The sequence below is a fragment of the Martes martes genome (genome assembly GCF_963455335.1).
Source record: "Martes martes genome assembly, chromosome: 6".
NCBI lineage: Eukaryota > Metazoa > Chordata > Mammalia > Carnivora > Mustelidae > Martes > Martes martes.
The window spans coordinates 80,973,229-80,999,087 of record NC_137893.1 but is presented as its reverse complement, the minus strand read 5'-3'; the positions used below and the strand labels follow the sequence as shown (position 1 = coordinate 80,999,087).

The 25,859-nt window shown below is 35.2% G+C and overlaps 2 protein-coding genes across 2 annotated transcripts in view; one reads left to right on the top strand and one right to left on the bottom strand.

Moving 5' to 3' along the window:
• Positions 1 to 25,859, bottom strand: part of CEP85L (centrosomal protein 85L) — a 165,450-nt gene that overhangs the window by 96,120 nt on the left and 43,471 nt on the right. Inside the window, exon 3 of the mRNA XM_080805139.1 lies at positions 14,054 to 14,841. Coding sequence (XP_080661265.1) covers positions 14,054 to 14,841 — 788 coding nt within the window. The remainder of the gene's footprint in view (positions 1 to 14,053; positions 14,842 to 25,859) is intronic.
• PLN (phospholamban) lies at positions 3,111 to 9,491 on the top strand. Its single transcript, XM_080805140.1, has 2 exons — positions 3,111 to 3,192; positions 6,589 to 9,491. Exon 2 carries the CDS (start codon positions 6,690 to 6,692, stop codon positions 6,846 to 6,848), a length of 159 nt encoding a protein of 52 aa, XP_080661266.1. The 5' UTR covers positions 3,111 to 3,192; positions 6,589 to 6,689; the 3' UTR covers positions 6,849 to 9,491.

The following is a 25,859-nucleotide window of genomic DNA, read 5'->3' as shown; positions in this document are numbered from 1 at the left end:
CCAGAAAGAGCACAAATTCTGCTGTTAAAGTTATCCTGAGATAAATCATGTATACAAGCCAATAAAAATTACAGTTACAGTGACAGCTGTTCAAATTTCCAAACATAAATGCCCTACTGCAGACATTATGTCCCAACTAGTTTATCTCTATCATAAGGTGAAATTTAAGTATTGTCTTTGTTTACAAAGACAGGAGGCTTAAAATTAAGGGTAAAAAAAAGTATCGAATGAAATAAAATAGGAAGAAATATGAAGAATGTTATGAAAAACTGGTTGTTTAAAAACATGTGAAAGAGCTAAAGTACTTGCTTTACTATGGGAAGTCAGTCACTATCATTTCCTGAAACTCAAATATCAGAACTATTTTAAAAGCATTTTAGTGGACATTAAGGGAAATAATATTCCAGAAAAAACTGATTTGGTTCATATTTTTATGTATTATTTCTTAATCTAATTAATTGGAGACAGAATAGTTGTATAAACAAAGTATCTGTATAAACAAAATTTGTATAAAAGAAAAAAATTTTTAGGGGCGCCTGGGTGGATCAGTTGTTAAGCATTTGCCTTCAGCTCAGGTCATGATCCTAGGGTCCTGGGATCAAGCCCCTCATCAGGCTCCCTGCTCGGTGGGAAATCTACTTCTCCCTCTCCCATTCCCCCTGCTTGTGTTCCCTCTCTCACTATGTCTCTCTTTCTCTCTCTGTCAAATAAATAAATAAATAAATCTTTAAAAAAATTTTTAATGTAGTAAATGTGTTGTGTAATAGATAATGTAATGTATTAGACTATGAAATATATTAATTTTTAAGTAAAAATTAAATGTAAATATTAGATTAAGTCTCTAAGTTAGACTATGTTTATTACCAATCCTAGAAATAGTCAATCAAAACTTCCTTCTTTATTTCTGAACAATCTTCTAAATGTACTGATATATACCAAAATTTCATTCGATCCTTTTAACTCCCTACACGTGTGATACTGCATCTCTATTTTACATTAGGAAACAGACGCAAAAATATGAACTGCAAGGTCACGGAGCTAGGAAATGGTGGTGCCTTGTCTGGAGCCAAGATTTTAGAACTCTAAACCACATGCACATCACATCCAGTGATCAGCATGGCTTAAAAATACATTATGACATTGGCAAAGCAAAATAAACTGAAAGTCCTCAAATACTGTTAATGGTACCCTAAATGCAAAGTCAGAGGATACAAACTTCATTTAAATTCAAAACCACTCCATTTCATTGAAAGCTAATTTACACATGGGGCATTATGTCCTTAATAACCTATATAATATTCTCCTGATCACTTTTAAAGACAGGGATATAAGAAAGTTACAGATATCCTTGTTATTAAACAATAAACCATGGGAAGCAAAACTCAAAATAACTCACAGGCTTTAAAAAAAACGATAGAACATACCACAATCAATGTTTCCTTTAATTTGTTTCATTCCTAAAATATTCATGCCTTTGATCTATTTAGCCCTGATGCCTAAAATCTAGGTTAATTTTTCAAAACTTTTCACAAAACCACACACTTTTGCATTTTATTCCAGTTCCAATATTAAATCCTTACCTCAATTTCATTTCTGACCTGCTCACATTCTACCATTTAAAATATTCTACCCCATTTATTTTACAGTGCTCAAACAGAGAAATCTTGCTTTGTTATTTATGCTATGAAAATGATTTTCATCTAAACTGAATTAACAGTGTTGCTCAGAGTAGCCATGGAATAAACCTAAAGGTTAAAAATCAAGGAAATAATCTTTCTAAATTACAATTACCTAAAACAGATAATACATAGTCTTTTGAACATTTCTAGAAATTGTACTTTGATGTTCTTACCCTACATTAATTCTGAAGCCTGTATTACCAAATAAACACAGTAAAATGAAGCCTGGGCCTACAGCTCCACCCCAGTATAATCACAGTCAACTGAGGACCTCTAGTGAATTTTAAAATGTACTCCACCTTCAGGTCTTTAAAAAAAAAAAAAGATCATTTCACTTATATGAGTGGGGGTTTAGAGAACTAGCATTCGTTTTTCCTTAAAACTTTCCTTCTGCACTCCCTTCCCACACCTTTTCCCCCAAAAGAAGAATCTGAAGTCTCAACTACTACAGGGTTAAAAAGAATACTTTAGTTGTGAATAAATTAATTTTAACATAATAAACAGATAATGAAGACAAGTCTACAGACAAAACAGCAACAGCAATGTGACAATTTCAAAGAGAAAATCCCTCTATGCTATTGTTTAATGAATTTTCCTCAAGGCAGAGCTTTACAGCAAGGAAAACATTTCATTATGGAGTCAATTTAGGGGTTGAGAACATAGTGATTTTTATGTTTACACAATTCTTTTCATAACCAGGCAGAAGCAGCCTGAAGCTTCTTTCAAATAGCCAGTACAGACCAACAAAGTTCTGGAATGTTGATGCCACAAAGTAACTTCAAATAGAACATCCAAGTTTAATATTAGACAATCTCAAAAGGAAAATTATTCTACCAAATTGAACTTCTGCATCCAACAGAAGGATAATAAATCTATGATGAACTGTCCTGACTTGATTCAACAAGTCACAAAACATGCATATATAATCATTTCCAGGTATTTCCAGATATCTGTGAAAATGACAGTGAATAGTAAGAAAAAACAAAACCCCCAAATAATCTTAATATAGAGAGGTCCTGTACACTCAAATCTATAGAGAATTCTAATCTTCTGAACCAATTAAGTGGAAAAAGAACTCTAAAAAGTATCTGTAGGACTGCAGTGTTAGATGTGTAATACTTGACTTTACTAGGAAAATATGCCTCCATTTACTAAATGAAGTAAACAGCCAAAAATAAAAAAAGCAAAATTCTGAATTCCATAAAGAATCTCAGGAATTTAAGGTTTCAGAGAGAAAGTACTCCCCAAAATTGGAAGTCCAGAAAATTATGCAAAGCACTGAAAGCAGGTAAATTATAGGTGAGGATTGCTGCTCACCATATACTGCATTGTTAAATTGTTTCAGTTTCCTAGCAAGTCATAAAGCAGACCAGCAAAAGTCTTCCAAAGTCTACTGAGACTGTTTTGCGCAAGATTGCATCTAATATTACATTAAGAAATAGGACTCACTACAAAGTGAGGGCCCTTGCAGAAGCTGATATAGTACCTTTCATCCAAAATGCTGCCTACTACGGTAAGTAAATTGGAAGATTAAGAGTTCCCTGTGGTTTGTCTCTTTCGTTCCTCCATTTCAAAAAACAGAAAAGCATCTTGATACTTCCCAATTTCACTTTTTTTGAACAAGTGAGGAAAAGTGGATAACAAAAGACTTTATAAATCCTACAAAGAATAGTATTCTTCCCATTCCTCCAAAAATGAAAATAATCATAGATACCACAGTATACAAAATACTGTGTGGGTATTTTCCCGCCTCTTATATGTAACTCAAGAGACAAGAATATGGCATTTCTACAACCAGATCCCTATCAAAGGATCTTTTATATTTTTCAATATTCTGATTCTACAGCCTGGGTGATGAATTAAATTTTCAAGTGTCCTTACTCCTCCTGTCCCATGCAACTAATCTATATATTTCCTTTAAAAGGGGAGGTAGGACTAATTTCTATCTCCATTATTGCTGGTGCCAGGTACAAGTTCAAAACCTCCCAATACAATCCATTTATGATTATCCTAAAAGAATGCTCTATTATCATCAGATAAAATGAGTATCAAGTGAAATTACTTTTGAGGATTTCCATCAAATATTACCCTATTTACAGCTTGCCTCTAAGGAAAGAAGGAACTCATCTTTAAATATATTCATCATACCTTCATCAGTAGAGAGTTCATCTCCATAGGGCATACCTCATCATATTTCACAAACACCAAATACCCATCTGTACAAAGCCTCCTTCAGGTTAATGTTAATACTAACAATTTATCTAAGCTGTAATCCTCTAAACTTCATTTCTCTCTTCGGTGACAGAAACTTGAGAAGAATACTGGAGATTATAATCTGTGTTCAATTATCAAATTCTGTTATTCTAACTAGTTAATCTGTTAGTCCCAGCACTCTTTTGATCATTAACAATTTCCTTAAACTATTAAATTAAATCATAAGAATCCCTCATTTAGCTTCACTGATATACTCAAATAGTAACAACTATGCACTGCATACGAGAATACAAAATAAACATGCAGAGTTCCTTATACTCATGATCTACAAGTCTACCTGGGGACATGTGAATCAAAATTAGAGCACAGCCAGATAGCTCTCCTGATATAGGTTAACACTAACGCCCTACTGAAAACCAGAGGAGATAACCAATTCTACCTTAATGAGTAATGGAAAGTTTCATTAGGAAGTGATATCTAAACTGGGCCTTAAGGATCAACTGAAGTTTGCCTGGCAAAGAATCAAAGGTAGAGCGGGGGGGTAGAGGGTAGACATTCCAGGCACAGCCAGAACAACATGTGCAAAAGACAGAATCAAAAAAGGCAATGAAGTATTTATGGAAAGGTGACATGTTTCATGTGACTGAAGTCCCACTCATCAAAGTGTCAGGGTAGGGAATGACTCTTGCATATATGCTTCATGATGAACAACTAGCCAGCTTCCTCCTTTTCCATGTTTTTTCTCGAAGTAACTTTTAAAATCAGAACTTACAGACCATTTAAGTCATGAAACTTCATAAAAATGTAAGTTCTAATAGGAATGACCAATGCTAGTTCTTATTCCTTTCTTAACTATTCTGTTATACATTCTCACATGAACTAGTCAAATACATAAAAGAATGAATAATGGGGATCTTCCCCACATTTAACCAATAGCAGAAAAAAACTTAAAGCATGCATTTTCTTAAACGACAAAATAAAAAAGGCTTTATTTCTACAGTATTTTATCTGAGGAATTCAAACAAAAGTAATTAAATTAAATTTAAAAACACACTTAAGATGCCATCTACCAAGTAGTAGGGGTGTTAACAGCCCTTGTGTTGGACAATGAAGAATATATGTTACAGACATATATATGTTAGGGAAACACAGGTTTTACCAACTCTTTAAGAGAATGAAGTTTGATGTTAAATTAGCTGTTTGGATCTCCTCCCTATAGATCAATACTAGAAGGAGGCCAGAGTCCCCAGCCAAATGAAAGCGCAATCTAGTATATAATTCAAAGCTAGTAGAGCCAAACTGAGGTACTGACACTACAGAATCTAACAACAATTTACCACATGCTTTCTTTGTACACCTAAATTCCTAGTTCTCACTGATCATGCCTGAAATACATCTTCCCTCTCCCATTCTTTCAGTTCTCCTCTCTGCTCTCTCCAGCACTAGCCTCTCTCAATAGAGCTGACCACTTTCTCTAGGCTTTCGTGGAATGTGGAGAGATTAGGGAGAAAATGAAATCTGGATACTGGGATAGGTGGTAATATCTTGATCAATAATGATACATCAACAAATGTTAACAGCAGTTAAATTACAGGCTTTTTAAAAAAATTCCATCTCTAATTTCTATTTCAAAATTTATAAAGAAATATCATAATTGACAACAAAATATCCCTGTCTTAGTAACTATTATCTCTAGATGCTTAATTTACAGATAATTTCTAACCTCTAATTTTTCTATAATAATGCATTGTTTTATTTTTGTTTCATTTATTACTTACCACAACTAATTAATTAGAATAACTTATGGAAGCTCTGAAAGAAAGCAAATGAAAACCACCATTCTTGAGTACAGGTCATTTCTAAACAGGGACTGTCTGTGGTACACAGTGAGATAATGATAATTTTTTTTAAAGATTTATTTATTTTAGGGAGAGGGAGAAAAAGAGCATGTGTGCACGCATGCAGAGGGGAGGGACAGATGAAAAGAGAAACTTAAGCAGACTCCATGCTGAGCGTAGAGCCTGATGGGAGTGCTGGATCTCATGACCCTGAGGATCACGACCTGAGCCAAAACCAAGAGCCGGACGCTGAACCAACTATGCCACTGAGGTGCCCCGAGATAATGATAATTTTATTACTATGCTTTCTGAGCCTGAGAGTCTTCAGTACTTAATATCCAGTCTTGTTAAAATGTTACTCAAAATAGCATATTCTACAAAGCTACAAAATCATAAAAAGGGATGACAAACATGTGAATCTATAGTTCTGCTATAATACTTCCCATTTAACTTTTTTTTGGACCAAAATCAACATCTGCAAAGTAATTTCTTACATGCATTTGTTTTTATGAGATTTTCTCTGATGCTATTAATACACTAATGTTCACAACAGTTATGCTCACAGAGAAATAGTCTTTATGAAACTTTTGCTCAAGGAAATCGTCCGAAATGAGCTGCACCCTAAACCAAACTATACTTCTAGTCATTTTGAGAGGAAGAAGCAAGGACTTAAATTCTTACACTACAAATACAAGACAAAAAACACATCATGGTGACCCTCACCAAAAAAGACTACCTATTTGATGTCATAAATACAAATATTGAGGAAGATGAATTAATACAAAATTGTGTCTTTACCTGTTCAGAGAATAGATTACACGCATGATCCTAATCCATTTGCTATTTTTACATTCCAGGCTACCCAAAAGAAGAGTGTGACGCAGCTCACATTTGGCCGCCAGCTTTTTACCTTTCTCTTCACCATTTAAAACCTGAGACTTTCTGCTTTCCTGGGGTCATGGAGAAAGTCCAATACCTCACTCGCTCTGCTATAAGAAGAGCCTCAACCATTGAAATGCCTCAACAAGCACGCCAAAATCTCCAGAACCTATTTATAAATTTCTGTCTCATTTTAATATGTCTCTTGTTGATCTGCATCATTGTGATGCTTCTCTGAAGGTCTGCTGCAATCTCCAGTGATGCAACTTGTCACCATCAGCTTAAAATCTGTCATCCCATGAAGAGAGGGAAAAAGTTCTACGTAACAGACCACTTCCTAAGTAGAAGAATTTCTTTTGAAAAGGTCAAGATTCAGGACAAAACAAATTTTTAGCAAATGTATTCACCCGTGGGATTGTGTAAACATGAAAAGAGCTTTATTTTCAAAAATTCAAAATGACTGTAAGTGTGCATAATGTAACTGTTGAATTCAGAAACTTACAGAGCTTGTAAGTTTCTATCCCACATGCTTCTCTGAGGATGAAGTAGGTTTGGTTTTGAAATTGCACTGCTAACCAGTTCATTTCACTTATAAAGCATTAGCTTCACTCTTGGGGGTAAATATAATTTATATTGTACTGTAAAAGCCTCCGTGATGTTTATTAAATATTTTTCAGGTCTTCACCAAGTACCAAAATAATCATTCAAATGAAGAGTAATCATTTGAAATAGCCTACTGATTTCTCACATCTGTTATCTTATTATCTTCAGAACTTTTTGTAGTAACTTGCATAACCTACATTATAAAATAGAAATTGTATTATTCTTTCTTTGTACTACACTAACATATTTTAAAGTTTATGAGAACCAAGTAGGAAAAGTAAGGCCATACTATAACATAAATAAAATTTCTCTTAACCAGCTTTTTCAAAGAATTACAGAATTCTAGTATATGAAGACAAACCATAAATCCATTCTCTGTAGTACATTATGATCAGCAGGCAAGAACTACTGGTTAACTTAACAGCTGACAGTATGATTAGCCATAATTACTAACACACTAATAGAAGAGAGACTAACCTAACTTCAGGCACTGTAGTTGATCATCTAAATATGTAACTTAATCACACTATGTCTTTGAAATTATGAAATCTTAAGACTTTAGGATGATTTTATAGATTGTCTTCCATTCTTAAGCTCAGTCAGCCTCAATATAGGCAAGAAGAATAATTTTAAAAAAAGAATAAAAGGAAAATACATTCTTTCAAGCATTAAAGAAACAAAATTTTGGGTTCCCCAAAATTAATTCTTTGATCACGTTTTGACATGACCTTTTTGTCCTACAGTTCATAATAGAACAGAACTATTTTCCTTAACCTGTCAACCAAATGGTCAATACCTACTTGGTAGGCCATTCTACCATGCTAAATTATAAACACAGCAATATTAATCTACAATTTTTTTTTGCTGAATACACATTCAATTTCCTCCCTGGTCACTTAAAAATACCCTCCAACTCATAACAGAAGTACAACTTGGTACTGGAAAATACATTCATTAATTTGTTAATTTAACTTGATTCAGTTTAGAATTAGGCCTAAAGTGGTTTATACCTATACTGCATAATCTAGTAATTTCAACTTCAAGACATATTACTAATATAGCAATACTAAAAGAGTAGAGAACACATAATTTACTGTATGATTTGCTAAAATGTGGTTACTAAAAGAATTTGAAAAGTCAGTACTGACCTTGGTTTATAATACAAGTGCAACTAACAGATTAGTCAAGGAGACACTGTTATAAATTTTTTCTGGGTACCTGACAGGTACTAGAGATGGGGGGGGTAGTTTTGATTCACTGATATTTGAGGAACAGATGAAAAAGGATCTCATACTGATGGGGAGATTTCAGCAAAGCCTCATCTATGGGCTGGAGATCCCTACTACCAACTAGAAAGCTTATAAATAATAAGCAATACATTCACATCACTGGTATAATTACTTGTGAAAAAAGTAACCAAGTTCTATAATTAGCTGCACTGATGTTAATATGTGAAAACCTGAAATGCAAAATTCTGTTCCTTTCATTGTATTGTTCATTATTACAACATCAACATCAAACTATAAAATGTGAAGTTATAGGGTATTTCCCTAAAATAGAAGTAAGTTTTTTGTTTTTCTTTCTGACTTTAAGAGAAATTAAAAACCTTTTTCTTGAGGATTAAAGTATACTGTAACTCAGATTATAAAGTAGAACAAAAAAACCTATTCTTTAAATGGAACTTATTTATTCTGTTTATCATGATATGTAAAGAGTAAGATATAATAAAACAATGTATTTAAAATTTTTAAATACCAAATATTCTTTCTACTATAGAATAAAGTTTAATCTTAACTTACAGGATACTACAAATGAACTAATTTTTAAATGTTTAATGTTGCCCTTTATATAGTAGTTGTTTCAAAATATTTATTTAATGCAAATCACCTTTATATCAAAAAGAACCTTCTTGAACTCAGTGAAATCGCTTTTTAATACAATTCATGATTGATATGGCCATAAAACAATCAATATAAGCAGTTTTGGTTTTGTAGATTGTTTTCAGTGAGTGACTTTTCTCAAAGTAAGATCAAGATTTCCTCATATAGACACAAGAGGGCAGGCCTACATAAAATAATGAATTTTCTACTATTTAGATTTTATTTCTCCTCTAATTATTTTTTAGTCTTCTGGCAAAGTGAGAAACCAGTAAGTTGTTTTTTTTTTTTTAATTTGCTCTTCTGATGTATAAAATTACAAGCCAATACCATGTAGAAAAGTTGAAAGATTAAAAAAAGTCAAACGTATTACTAATTTATTAAAGCATACATACAAAATGCTTTTTAACTACCAAGTGAATGTGTCATATTGTCACATCCTATCTATTTAGAGTGCCACAGGGTTCACAGCTTTCAGTGCACAGTTAGATCTAAACAGTAAAAAAAAGGACAAAAATAAGAAACAAGAAAACTATTTCTTTTCAGAGTATGCAATAGAATACATAAAACACTCATGTTAAAAATAAAACTTTTCATTTTTTAATCATGTTAAACAAAAACCAAGTCATTTAAGTCATTTTATCAAATTTTTATTTACATTCTTGATTTATATAAAGTTTTCAGTAAAATATGCTGAAATCACTAGGTGTCAATATTTTGGCTGACCAAGCCTCATCAAGATTTAAGTGGGGTACAAAATTTTATCTTCCTCTCTTTAAAAAATGATTGCAACCCAGAACTTAGAAACATCCTAGGGAATGTAAGAGAAAAGAAGATAACCAACTTCCTCAATAAACAGACCATTTCTTCACTTCTGCCTGAAAAGATGCACTGTGAGCTTAAAGGAATCCAATGGATACTGTTGTGTGTAGAGGTATACACCTTCCATGCCCTTCCCCCATTCTCTCATCCCCCAGAAAAGAAATAAAAGAAGGAAATGGTAAGGAATACATTCTTTCCAAAGAGAAGGCAAGACTCTGGTGGTCTTTCTCTTCTGCTGTAGGGTCAGAGAGGTTTGGGGGAAGGTGGGAGGAGAGGGGTGACACAGAACAGAGGAAAGATCCAAAGACAGTTTGCTCATGGAGGTCTATATTCTAACCACTTAAAGGCATAGATAGCCTCTCTTCATTTACAAAGGAAAATGTTTCAGAGTACTACTCTACCTGCATTCTAGCTGAGTTAGTAGGAAATCATGGTAATCAAGGAACAGCATGAGCATGTGACTGTGAAGCTGACTCAATGATTATTCCTAAGAGCCAAACTTCCACATTACAGTATTAACCTTTGGAGGGAGAAAAGCAGGGAAAGAAACCGTGCAGATCAAATGAGATAAACACTCTTGAGAGCTACTAGGTTTTATATAAATCTATGGTGGTGTTAGATTATGACTCTGCCAAATTCCTTTCCTTGGTTTTAAAGAGAGAGGTTTCTTTCATGGTGAGAGTTTAGGAGTTGTGCCTGAAAATCATACACATTCTCACAATTTATCAGATGGTCTGATCCTTACTATGGCTCTTTCCTTTATGTAAAAATTAGACAAAAAGGAAGTCAATTCTTTAAAAGGTCTTTTAAGAAACAACTAAGATAAGAACTTTTATAATAAAGACAGCACTTGGAGGCTCCAAGGAGAAGGCATTTAAGAACTGTCTTCTGTAATAGTCCAAGAAGGGAATGAGAAGAGAAGTGATCTTTTTTTTTTTTTTAAAGATTTTATTTATTTATTTATTGTCAGAGAGAGAGAGCACACAAGCAGGCAGAGGCGGAGAGAGAAGCAGGTTCCCTGTTTAGCAGGGAGCCTTATGCGGGACTCCATCCCCGGACCCTGGGATCGTGACCTGAGCCGAAGGCAGCAGCTTAACCGACTGAGCCACCCAGGTGTCCCGAGAAGTGATCATTTAAACATGGCAACTGAAGTGTTTTCTGTTTTCTTTACCTGCGTTCATCTCTCTACTACAACACTTAGGAGCACAACGAAGAGACCTTTCCAAATATGGTTCATCAAAAAGCAGGACATGCCTGGGTGTGTGCAAATGTTGTCCTCTAGTAGCCTTCTTCCTCTACCATGTACTAGGCAGAAGACTTAAATATAAGTTTGGCTCTTACAGTGCACCTCCAAGCTTCTTATCCTCTTTGCATAGCTTCAAGGTTGGGAAAAACTCCAAAGCAGAGGGTTTTCCAAGTAGAGTAAAAGAAGTAAATTAGTACTCAATCCCTTAAATTCATCCAATTTGCTCAGTTATCTTTCTATCACACCTTCAGGTTGGAATATTATTACTTAGCACCCCATGGACAACTACAATTCTGTGCAAAAATACCAGCTGGAGAAATAACTGCCTGGTCCCTGTTCTCATATAATCACAGAGCATTTTAGAACTAAAATATAATAGCATTTTAAAAAATTAGGTTTCTGGAGTGCCCAGGTGGCTCAGTTGGTTAGGCATCTGCCTTTGGCTCAGGGCATAATACCAGAGTCCTGGGATTGAGTCCCACATTGGGATCCCTGCTCAGCAGGGAGTCTGCTTCTCCCTTCCACTCTCCCTCTGTGCTCTCTCTCAAATAAATAAATAAAATCTTTAAAAAAAAATTTTTTTTAATTATAAAAATTAGGTTTCCTATCTTTCAACCACGTGAACTGATAAATCACAAATCTGGTTAATTTGCTCTTCTCTGATTTGTATTTCAAACATCATAATAATGCTTCCTTTTGGTTATGTGGTTTTTATATGTAATCAAGATTGTTCAGTACTGTGCCCAAAACAAGAATACAGAAGGTACATGGGATGTGTTCAGGATTCCCTTGTAAATATAGCATATTCAGGTGTGTGTATGTTTTGGAACTCAGATTTGCAAGGTTTCTCCTTACCCTTTCATAGGATATATTCCTTTAATCTTTACTACTTTTTATTAGTAGCAGTAATGAATAGTAATTTTAAATGTTTTCTCTAAGGGAAATTTTATAATTTCTGATAGAATTAATTAGTTTCAGAAAATTCTGGTAATAAAGAACGGATGATAAGATTTATAAAAAATTCTACAGATAATTGCTCTCCCAGTTAAAATGAGCTGTGGAAATTACTCTGGAAAAAAAAATTTCCATATCAAGAAATGTACATATTTACATGTTACTTTAGAGGATACACGGCACTTTTATTTATATATGATATTTTATAAAATGCTTTCCTCAAACTGATTAATGAATCTTTTTTTAAAGATTTTATTTATTTGAGAGAGGAAGAGTGCACACAAACAAGGGGAGTGGCAGGCAGAAGGAGAGGGAGAAGCAGACTCCCCACTGAGCAGGGATCCCAATGCGGGGCTCGATCCCAAGACCCTGAGATCATGACCTGAGGCAAAGGCAGATGCTCAACTGACTAAGCCACCCAGGTGCCCCCTGATTAATAAATCCTGATACCCAACTTAATCTTTTTTTTGCTTATAAACCTAAATATGTATCAAGCACCACCAAAACTTTAAAAATGACTTTCGTTCCACCTTCTCATTTCATAGATGAAGAAATGAGAAGACATGCAGCTAGCCAACAGACACATGAAAAGGTGCCTGACATCACTATCAGGGAAATGCAGATCAAAACCACAATGAGCTATCACCTCACACCGGTTAGAACAGTCATGATCAAAAGGACAAGAGTATTGGCAAGGATGTGGAGAAAAGACAAACCTTGTGCACTCTATGTGGGAATGTAAATTGGTGCAGCCACTATGGAAAACAGTATGAGGGGTTCCTCAAAAAATTAAAAATAGTGCTACCATATGATCTAGCAGTTCCCCTTCTGGGTACTTAACCGAAAGAAACGAAAACACTAACCCAAAAGGATATATGCACTCCTATGTCCTCCGGAGCACTATTTACAATAGTCAGGACATGAAAGCAAGCTAAGTGCCCACTGATGAATGAATGAACAAAGAAAATGTGGTATATATACAATGGATTATTATTCAGTTGTAACAAAACAAAATCTTGCCATTTGTGACAACATGATGTACCTTGAGGGCATTGTGATAAGTGAAAGAAGTCAAAGAAATACTGTATCATCACATTTATATGTAGAATCTTAAAAAAAAAAAAAAGAAAAGAAAAGAAAATCACAGAGAACTAATGGGTGTTCACCAGGGCCAGGGTGGGGTGGACAAAATGGATGAAGGAAGTCAAAAGATAAAAACTTCCAAGTCATAAGGATGTACTTACTGTACACCATGATAACTCTAGTTAATAATACACTACCATATATTTGAAAGTTGCTAAGAGACAAAATTTTACAAGTTATCACAAGGAAAAAAAAATTGAAACTATATATGCTGATGGACATTAACCAGACCAGACTTAGACTCACTGTGGTGATCACTTCACAAAACATACATATATCAAGTCATTATGTTGTAGAACTGAAACTAATGCAATGTTATATGTCAATTATTCACTGATTAAAAAAAAAAATAGAAGAACAGAAAAGAAACTGAGGCCCAGATGGAAAAATCATCCAGGTTCTGAATCTGATAGAGACAAAATCCAAGACCTCATACTCCCAAGTTTATGTTCTACTATACCAAGCCAGTTCCTTTGTCTCTTTCACATTTAAATTGAAAATGTGTTGCTTTGTTCATTTTTATGCTCACTTAACAAATGAGAAGGAAAGTAAAGGCTAAGGTACAGGATTTTAAGTTTTTCATTTTAAATCAACCTCAAATATTTTTTAACTTTTGTTTATCAAAACAGTACTTTGGGAGTTTATACCATTTATGCTTAGTAAGTTGAAGGAAAAAGGAAAAGCAAAACAATCTGCACCAATGGACAGACACACTGTTCTATGCTTACTGCAAGTGTGCTATTTACTGTACTCATAATATCCACTGGAGGGAAGCAAACACTAGATTTTGAGCCTTACCTGCACTGGTGTTTCATTTTCTTGTCGAAATTCTTCAATTTGCTGCTGTTGCCAAGGAGCTAAACTGTAAGAGTTCTCTGTAGTTCTACTTTCCAAAGGGTTTGTCCGCAACTGCTCCGTAAGCCACATTTGTGTCCTCACAGAAGGCTGAATGGGAACTCCACCTACTGCCTGTTGACCCAGCATTAAATATTTTGGAGGTTCAAAGGCCTCTGCACTTGTCATAATGGGCTTGCTTTCAGGTAAGGCACTGTATGTCATGTCTAAGGTCGGTCTCCTAAGAGTGGAGGAAGAAGCTCTAAAGTCCTCTTTGCTACAGCTTTCAAATTTATATTTGCAGTCTAGAGTTGATGATCGTTTTTTATTTATTTCCTTGTCCTCTAGTTTAAGCATCTCCATACTATCATGTAAGCAGCTAGGCCCAATTGTTCTTAGTTGAGGCGTTAAAACCTTGGCTCTCCCTGTCTTTTCCAAACCACTCCTTGGCTCATCAGCATGTACAATGCCACCCTGGCCGCAGTTATCCGGGGCAGTGAGTTTGGATAAAGATGACCATTTCCGTAGAGGCCGGAAGTCCTTCATGTCTAGTGAAGAGTCCTGCTCTCCCCTACTATGGTTTCCCAATGTTTGCATGAGGCTTGCACTCCATTTTGAGCCATCTGACGTCAATGATTCCCTATGTTTGGAAACTGAAGCACTGGAGTTAGACGGCATGACATGGGCAGTAGGAAGAGTAACCAATGATCGACTAGGCTTAAAAGATAATGTGCCACTTGAAGTTGAATGATCTGGAAAGAAAAAAGAATGTCAAATTAGTTATAATTTACGGGAAAAAAATTTGCTAAATGTGAAATGCCAAAACAAATATCTGAATATGGTTTCCCAGCACAAGTTTTTCAGAGACACTTTATCAAAATGCAGTTATTATTATGTTTATCTGAAACAAACCAAACAGTTTCAAATATTATTTTCTAAAAATGAATACATAATTAAATATATGTCCATTTACCATCTACTTACAGATGACAAATGACTAGAAAACAGGTTTATAGTCACCCTATTTAACATAATTATTGCTACTTTTTCAAAAGAAAAAAATCCATCTCCCCACTGGGAAGTCTTATTCATCATCTAGCACTGAAGCCTCAGAAATAACTCTACTAGAAAATGGTTATTTTTCACAGTCTTTCCTAAATTGTGGAAAGCTATGCCATACTCAAACATTATAGCACCTCCCCAAACTCTAATTCAAATCAGAAATATGGGTAAAGAAGATCCTGCAATAAAGGAATATAATCAGAAAGCACTCTAGTAATATACTTGCAGACACAGAGTAGTTTCTCCATTCCCAGTATCCCTTAAATGGCATCTTCAATGGTATGTTTCTCAAGCTAGAACTCCTGGAGTCTACTAAGACTGCTACCTTTCTCTGCATATTCACCAAACCCCTAAGTTGTAAGCCTTCACTTCCAAAATGATGACACAGCTATTGCCTTAGGTCAAGCCTTTACATATTATTCTTCTACACACAGTAACAGTTTTAGTAGGCTCCATGGAAACCCAAACCACAGACAAAGACCTCTCTCTTCCATGAACTTACCATTAAATGACAAATTATCATCAAATGTGTTAAATTAAAATTAAAGATTATAAACTTTTATCAGAGGACACTTCAAAGGGGGATAATAATTGAAAGTGTGAGGGGAGAAGAGGTTAGTGGTGAAAGGCAACTTTCAAAGTTTATTCTATATTTTTCCTTACTGTTTGGTTCATACCAGAGTATGTTTAATACTACTTGTGAGCTTTGATATTGTCCTAAAGAAATAAAATAATGTGAAAAGAAATGATGAAAAGGCCATAAGAAAACTCAGATGAGAAAGAGCCAGGTAGACTAATTAACAATGAAACTCCAGCACAGAATTCATTCTGGAAATGAAGAAAAAAAATATTACAGATGGAAGAACACAAGCAAAAATACTACAGCGAACACTTACTTATCATGCTCAAGCTTCTCATCAGCTTGTGCAGAATCTTTTTATACTCAGGGTAATTCCCACATTATAAGTCTAATCTTCCAAAATTAGTTTTAGACCTCAGATTCCCAACATACTCTGCAACTACGTACGGTGTAGACATTCAGAAACACCTGCACAAGATCTCGGTTTGGAAGTGAGTCACATAAGAAAATGGCTCTGTATGGAGCTACTATTTCTGGCTGGTACAAACAACAGCAGAGGCATTAGCCTTCCACAATGACAGCACCAGCAGCAGTCAATCAAGGTCTGGCCCAGAGTGGCAGCAATTGGGCAGCACTGGTACTTGGTAAGGCTGGAGAAGTGATGGTTCTCAAAGGTGAACTGAGGGAAACTACCTGTAAGTTTTTAAGCCTGGTTCTCCAACCTTCCACCCCACCCCCATTCTATGAGGTACTAAACACCTTTAAATAAATTCCTCATTTAGCTTCTGCAGATTAAGAACACTAACCGAACCAAGTACGAAGCCAGAAGAATGCAACTCCCAAAGAAAAAAACAAATTATCCCATTTATCTGCTGTATGTAGTATCAAGAAAAGTTGCTCAAAGGAGGAAGTTAACATTTAGAAAAGTTAAGTATATTGCTCAAGATCATGTAACAAGTAAAGTCAGATACTGCAAAAGCCCATACTTAACCACCACTGGCTGTGCCCTAGGGTGGCTGGGGCAGGACTTTAGTCCTGCTCCACACACCCAATCTCCATCAGCCCCAATACACAATCTAAAGAGAGAAAAATCTTTTGTTCGCTATGCAAACTTTGCTTCAAAAACATGTTCTTGATTCTCTCGCCCCCTTTCCAACCAGTCTACCACAGCTGAGGTCAGACCATATAGAAATTCAAGAAATGACAGTGCTTTGCATTATGTCATTCACATATGCATGTGGACAAGGTGCCATGGAAATCTGAACCTGAACCACAGGATTCAAAGACTAGTATACTAGATACTGTATCACAGCAAGCAGACTAAATTTTCTAAACAGAAAAAATTTCCTCAAGGTAATTCTTGAAAGGTAAAGATGAAACAGAATTAATTAAGTCTTCAAATGCCCCATTAAGGAAAGAGCCTGGCCTTCATTCATCAAGAAATGTGATACCACTGGAAGTTTCCAAAGGAGTGAGTAACATGATCAAAACCATAATTAAAATGATTACTCCAATAACAGTGTTGAGGATAGATTAAAGCAAAATGATTGGCAACAGGAAGATTAACAGATTATGATAATCAATAGAAAAAAATAAGGGAATATGCTACTGAAGGTCAGTTCTAAATAGAAACAGGACACATGTCCCTAAAAGTATATGAAATATCTGTATTAATATATTATAGTACTATATCTATTTACCAACTACATAAGTGTGTGTGTATATATCTATACACGTTTGTGTTACCATTACTAAAGGAGTATTTGTATTAAAATCATTAGAGATCTTTAACTTTAAAAAAATAAAAATTTAAAATAAATAAAAAAATAACAATTTATTTATTTTTTTTTAGTCGGTGGCTCATGGTTAAGCTTTTGCCTTCAGCTCGGGTCATGATCTCAGGGTCCTGGGATCGAGCCCCGCATCGGGCTCTCTGCTCAGCTTTCTCCTCTCTCTCTGCCTACCTCTCTGCCTACTTGTGATCTCTCTCTCTGTCAAATAAATAAATAAAATCTTTAAAAAAATAAAAAATTTGAAGTTTTTAGTTTTTTATATTTAAAAAACTTGGTAAGTAAAGATGAAGTGTAAAGGTTAAATATAACAGTTTTAAAATTAGTCTTTTTAGATTCAAATCCTGGCTCTACCACTTAGTGGCATGTGTTCAAACAACTTATTTAACCTTCTTGCCTCACAGTCCCCTCGTCCATAAAGCAGACAGCACGAGAGTGAAGATTAAATGAAGAAACACACATAAAGGACTCATAAGAATTTCTGGTACAGAGAAAAACATTAGTTATCATTACACCATTAAAAAAGCTAATAAATAAATGTTACTCTGTCATGTAACAGACAAAAGACTAAATATCCACAGGCTACAAGGAACTGCAAAAAATTTAAAAGCGAAACAAAACCTAACTACTGAATTTAAAAATGGGCAAAGGAAATCAGAAAGCAAATCACAAGAAATGCAAAAAAAGAATACATGTTTAAAAAAAAAATGTTCAGAACATGTGGGTGGCTCAGTCAGTTAAGTGTCTGCCTTCAGCTCAGGTCATGATCCTGGGTCAAGCTCCCTGCTCAGCGGGAAACATGCTCTCCATCTCCCTCTGCCCTTCCTTCCTGCTCATGCTCATGCTCACTCTCTCACAAATAAATAAATAAAATCTTTAAAAAAAAAAAAAAGAGAAAGATGTTCAAATTCATTAATAGTTAAAATGTGTTCCCTATCCATTCATAAGTTATTAAAGGCTACAATATCCCACAATGTTGAGAAATTAAATTGTTATAGCCTTTGAGAGAAGAAAGGCAATCTGTTTGTATATATCAATATTTAAAATATGTAGGCACATAAGCAAATATATGTAAATACATATACGTTCATGAGCAGAGAAACAATCTGGAGGAATACACCCAGAACTTAATAAACAAAGGTATACCCCTCATCATGGAAAAGAGGAGAAAAGGAGAAAGATGTTTTCATATTTAACTTTATACAGGGTCCTAATTTCTTTTGAAGGAGCATAATCTTACCATTTGGTCAAACTATTGCGAAGATGTTTTGTTTTGTGACCTCAAAGAGTTTAAAATATCTCAAATAACACTGTTACTTAAGTATGAATAATGTATCAGGTGACTGTCTCACTTTCCATGTTACAGCTGAAACCTCTGAGACCACAGATCACCAGTCTTGGCTGCTACTTATATCTGATAAATGTGCTACTTTTCTGTCTACCTTTGCTAGCTCAGTATTTCCCAACTGCATGGAAAATCAATAATTGGTGATAAAAACCAATTCCACATCATACTAGTATTTCCTCCTGCAAATATGAAAATAATTGATATATGCTATTCAAAGAACATCATACTTTGAGAAAAGAATTGCCTAAAAGTCGCTTCTCTGAATTTCTCAAACGTTAACATAGAAAAACAATTACCTGGGATCTGGAGCCCTACTCCGAGAGATCCTGATTCAATTAAAGTAGACAGGGGACCAGGAAATATCACTGTTGAGTAAGTGATTCTCTGTTCTATTCACTATAACATCATTCTGTCTGGGTCTGATTCCAGTTCTGAAGCTTTCAAGCTTAAATATCCCTAGTTCAACCATCACCAGTATCTGAGTTCTAATGTACAAACTGATTTACTGTGACTTTCAGAATTCAGTACGGGCCAATCTAAGGATTAAAGCCGAGTCTATTCACACACATAAGCACATACATACACATGCACATACAACATGAAATAATGAAGAAAAAATTAAATATTTGATAGCATGGGTATCTAGAAAAAGGACCATTATATCTCAGAGATGAGTCCAGAAAATATTAACACCTTAAGAATGTTATTTTTGCGTTAATGAAACAAAGGCAATTAGAGATAGATGTAATGCAACTCCTAATGTGCTTCATTATCCTATCTAATTGTAGCCACAAATCCCAAATGCAAGTTATTACAATGGCATCTGGCCCACATCTAAGTTACCACAGTGAAATCTGAAACCAGCAAAGGGTAGTGCTTTTAAAAACCAGAGGACAGGGTCTATAGCACTCACAGAGAACACTGTACAGCTAATGGTTTCACAGATTTCGGATTGCAAGGGAAAAATATAAGAGGAGGACTTTGCTGTAACCTGATAATACAACTGAATATTTAAGATAATATATTCTGAATTCTGACAAAATCTCAACCTTTTGTTTCACTGTCATGTTATTGTTATCTGGCAACAGATGAATACACGGATTCTATCTTTTCTTGTATTACAGTCTCTCTCTCTGTTCTACCCATCCTAAATAAAAGCAAATAAATTCAAAAAAGACCACACCCTTCAGACCTATATTACAATAATAAATCACAAGTTTTTACATTTAAAAAATTAATCAGGAAACTATATAACCCCATTTCAAAATATTTTGATTTAAAATGTACCTACTGGGGCACCTGGGTGGCTCAGTGGGTTAAAAGCCTCTGCCTTCGGCTCAGGTCATGATCCCGGGGTCCTGGGATCGAGCCCTGCGTCGGGCTCTCTGCTCAGCGGGGAGCCTGCTTCCCTCTCTCTCTCTCAGCCTGCCTCTCTGCCTACTTGTGATCTCTGTCTGTCAAATAAATAAGTGAAATCTTAAAAAAAAAAAAAAAAGTACCTACGTAGGGGTGCCTGGATGGCACAGTTGGTTAAGCATCCAATTCTTGAATTCAGCTCAGGTCATGATCTCAGGATCATGAGATCAGACCCCACACTGGGCTCCATGCTAGGCGTGAAGACTGCTTAAGATTCTCTCTCTCTCTCTCTCTCTCTCTCTTTCTTTGTGGCCCCCAAGTCACACGCCTGTTCCCAATCTCTCTCAAATCAAATCAAATGTAATCACTTAATATAGTTGTCAATATAAATTATAATAAACATTACATTTTTAAACAAAAATTTTAACTCTAATCCAGAGACAATAAAATTTTATATAATAGCATGTTACTTTTTTCCCTTCCTGCTAATGCTATAATCATATCAGAAAAAAAATTTATGCCACATCCTTTTTTTTAAACAAATGAACCCCATCCTTTTTTTTTTAAACAAATGAACATTTCTAAGCATTCCCTGTATTTTTATAAATATTGTAAAATATTCTAAACTACATCCTGGTGGGAAAAGAGCTATATAAAGAAATTCAACAATAATTCAACCAAAGACTCTCTTAGGAATGTATTATATATAAGGCACTGTACTAGGTAGAAAAGACAATGTATATACATTACTCACAAAAATATGAATATATCCCTTCCCCTCAGGGTTTACAATTCACTATTATATACACGGCTACAGAGCAAGACTAAAATTTATCACAAGGAAACTACAAAACACCAGACAATAGAATAGTCTGCCAGAGAGAAAACGCAAACTATTCACGAAAGAACTCTCAGGATAATAACCAACTTCTCAACAACAGTAATGGAATCCAGAACACAGTGAAATAATGTCTTCAAAGGGTTAACAATAAATAACTGGCACCCAAGAATTGCTTAGAAAGGTAAGCTATCTTTCAAGAACATGGGCAAAATATATTTTCAGCTAAGCAAAAACAGAGTTTATCATTAGACTCACTAAAGGAACTACTAAGATTCCTTTAGTTTCTTTCAGGAAGAAGACAAATGAGTCCTGAGTTGTAAAATAATAATGATAATAATAATGATAAAAATAAAGAGTTGGGTTTTTTTAACTAAATGCAATTAAATCTAAAAAAACAAAGAATGATAACTGCATAAAACAATAAAAACAATATCTATTTCTTTCATTAGTGTTCTGTAGTTCCTCAAGAAATTGAAGAAGACACAAAAAGATGGAAGAGAATTCCATGCTCATGGATCAGAATATTAAACATTGTTAAAATGTCTATACTGCCCAGAGCAATCTATACTTTCAATGTCATCCTGAATCAAAATTCCACCGGTATTTTTCAAAGAGCTGGAACAAACAATCCTAAAATTTGAATGGAACGAGAAGAGACCCCGAATTGCTAAGGAAATGCTGAAAAAGAAAAACAAAACTGAGGGTATCACGTTTCCTGATTTCAAGCTTTATTACAAAGCTGTGATCACCAAGACAGCATGTTACTGGCACAAAAACAGACACATAGACCAGTGGAACAGAGTAGAGAGCCCAGATATGGACCCGCAACTCTATGGTCAAATAATCTTCGACAAAGCAGGAAAAAATATCCAGTGGAAAAAAGACAGTCTCTTTAATAAATTGTGCTGGGAAAATTGGACAACTATGTATAGAAGAATGAAACTTGACCATTCTCCTACACCATACACAAAGATAAACTCAAAATGTATAAAAGACCTCAACATGAGGCAGGAATCTATCAAAATCCTAGAGGAGAACACAGGCAGTAACCTCTTTGACATTGGCCACAGAAACTTCTTTCAAGATGGCCCCAAAGACAAAGGAAACAAAAACGAAAATGAGCTTTTGGGACTTCATCAAGATCAAAACCTTCTGCACAGCAAAGGAAACAGTCAACAAAACAAAGAGGCAACCCATGGAATGGGAGAAGATATTCGCAAATGACAAAGGGCTGATATCCAAGATCTATAAAGAACCCCTCAAACTCAACACACACAAAACAGATAATCACGTCAAAAAATGGGCAAAAGACATGAACAGACACTTCTCCAAAGAAGACGTACGAATGGCTAACAGACACATGAAAAAATGCTCATCATCATTAGCCATCAGGGAGATTCAAACCAAAACTACATTGAGATACCACCTTACACCAGTTAGAATGGCCAAAATCAACAAGACAAAAAACAACAAGTGTTGGAGAAGATGTGGAGGAAGGAGAACCCTCTTACACTGTTGGTGAGAAGGCAAGTTGGTGCAGCCACTTTGGAAAACAGTGTGGAGATTCCTCAAAAATTAAAAATAGAGCTACCCTATTTACCGCAAAGGTATAGATGTAGTGAAAAGAAGGGCCACCTGTACCCCAATGTTCATAGCAGCAATGGCCACAGTCACCAAACTGTGGAAAGAACCAAGATGCCCTTCAATGGATGAATGGATAAAGAAGATATGGTCCATATATACTACGGAGCATTATGCCTCCATCAGAAAGGATGTACCCAACTTTTGTATCAACATGGATGGGACTGGAAGAGATTATGCTGAGTGAAATAAGTCAAGCAGAGAGGGTCAATTATCATATGGTTTCACTTACTTGTGGAGAATAAGGAATAACAAAGAGGACATTGGGAGATGCAGAGGAGAAGTGAGTTGGGGGAAATTGGAGGGGGAGACAAACCATGAGAGACTGTGGACTCTGAGAAACAAACTGAGGGTTTTGGAGGGAAGGGGGTGGGGGGTTGGATAAGCCTGATGGTGGGTATTAAGGAGGGAAAATATTACATGGAGCATTGGGTGTGGTGCATTAAACAATGAATTTTGGAACACACACCAAAAAGTTAAATTAAATTAAATTTTTAAAAAATATCTAATTTGTGGGCTAAAAAAAGATAAAATCAAAGGATTTGCAACTATAACATATAACTCAAAACAAGGGTGGATCAGCTTTCCCCTTTTTTTTTTAAATCCTCCACCCCCCCCCCTTTTTTTTAAATCCCAGGACCCTGGGATCATGACCTGAGCTGAAGGCAGATGCTTAATTGACTTAATTGGCAGATGCTTAATCGACTGAGCCACCCAGGTACCCCCAGAATTCCATTTTTAAGGTCCTTATATCTGTAAGAGGAAGAGAAAGACTCTACCATTTTAGACAGTCAAGCTAAGGGTTACATAACATCTACATTAACAGCTAAAAGAAGAGGTAGACCTAGTACAACTGTATAGCCACAGGGTAAAGAATGAAGTTGGACCCCTACCTTGTACCATCCATAAATATTAACTCAAAATGAATCAAAGCCCTAAATGTAATGGCTAAAACTATAAAATTCTTAGAAGAAACTATAGGTGTTTAAATATTCATGACATTAAGTCAGGCAGTGGTTTCCTAAATACCAAAATATAAATATAATACATATTTACTCTATAATACCAAAAGTCCAAGCAACAAAAGAAAGTAAAGATAAATTAGACATTATCAAAAATTTTAAAACTTACTTCCAATTAGACTATCACGAAAAAAAAAGACTACCCAGACTATCCCCAAGATAGGACCGAATTTTTGCAAATCATTGATCTGATAGGGATTTGTATCTAGACTATATTAAAAAACTCTTACAACTCAATAAAAACACAAATGGCCCAATTTAAAAATGGGTTCAGATTTGAACAGACATTTCTTCAAAGAAGATATACAAATGGACTTATTAAGCAGACTTCATGTAGTCATCAGGAAAATGCAAACCAAAACCACAGTGAGATACTACTTCATACCCACTAAAAGAGCTATCAACAAAATGACAGATAAATAAGTGCTGGCAAACATGTGGAGAAATTGGAACCCTCATACAATGCTGGTGGGAAAAGAAAAGGCACCATTGCTTAAGAAACAGTTCGGCAGCTCCTGAAAGGATTAAACATAGAGTTACCATATAACCCAGCAATTCCACTCCTAGGTACATACCCAAGGGAAATGAAAATATGGTCATAGAGACATTTTTCTTAACGACCCAAAGCTGAAACAACCCAGAATGTCCATCGACGGATGAAAAGATAAATTGTATTATCCACAGAATGGAATATTATATGACAATGAAGAGAAATGAAGTACTGGTATATGCTACAGCATGAATGAATCTTAAAAACATTATGCTAAGTGAAATCAGTCACAAAGGACTACATATTAGATGATTCAATTTATACAAATTGACCGGAACAAAGAAATCTACAGAGATAGAAAAGATTAGTGGTTGCTTAGGGAAGATGCAGTGTGACAGCTAGCCGATTTCTTTTAGGGAGGCTAAAAATGCTCTAAAATTAGATTATGGCAATAATTGCACAATAATAAAAATATATTAAAAACCATTAAATTGTACACTTTGAATGGGTAAATTGTATGGTATGTGGATTATACTCAATAAAGCTTTAAAAAAAAAAAAAAACATAGGTAGGGGACGCCTGGGTGGCTCAGTTGGTTAAGCAGCTGCCTTCAGCTCAGGTCATGATCCCAGCGTCCTGGGATTGAGTCCCACATCGGGCTCCTTGCTCGGCAGGGAGCCTGCTTCTCCCTCTGCCTGCCACTCTGTCTGCTTGTGCTCACTCTCGCTCCTCTCTCTCTCTCTCTCTCTCTGACAAATAAATAAATAAATAAATAAATCTTAAAAAAAAAAAAACATAGGTAGTATATAACTTCTTTATTAGAAAATTTTCTTTATTAGGAAAATGGCATGAAGAAAAAGTCAATCAAAAGGCAAGAAAGGGGGCACCTGGGTGGCTTTCAGCTCAGGTCATGATCCCAGGGTCCTGGGATCAAGCCCCACATTGGGTTCTCTGCTCAGTGGGGAGCCTGATTCCCCACCCAGTGCCTGCCTGCCTCTCTGCCTACTTGTGATCTCTGTCAAATAAATAAATTAAATCTTTAAAAAAAAAAAAAAAGGCAAGAAAGGATGGGAAAAAACCTGAGATGAAAGAAGAAAGTACACAATAGGGTTTTAAAATGTGCCAAAATACAATAATCACTACAGTAAGTGTAAATCTACTCAAAAAGAACCATCCAAATCATTTTTAATCCAGTTAAAATGTTTACAAAAGATACACCTAAAACACTAAGTCTTCTTCTCTGAAAACTATAGAACGCTTATGAAAGAAACTGAAGAGTATACAAAGAAATGGCAAAAATTTTCCATGCTCATGGGTTGGAAGAACAAATATTGTTAAAATGTCTATACTACCCAAAGAAATCTATACATTTCATGCAATCCCTAGCAACATAACACTGGCATTTTTCACAGAGCTAGAACAAACAATCCTAAAATTTGTATGGAACCACAGTAGACCCCAAAAAGCCAAAGCAATCCTGATAAAATATGATATCTGCATAAAGTCTGAAAATATTCACAAAAAGAATCACATAAAAAATATCAATAACATTAGGATAACTGTATGTCATCTATAAATATCATAACAAATCATGCTTTCCCCAACTGCTTGTTTTTATTTAAGGATGATGAGAAACTTGT

Coding starts and splice junctions, on each gene's coding strand:
- PLN (XM_080805140.1), top strand. CDS start 6,690: ATGGAGAAAGTCCAATACCTCACTCGCTCTGCTATAAGAAGAGCCTCA.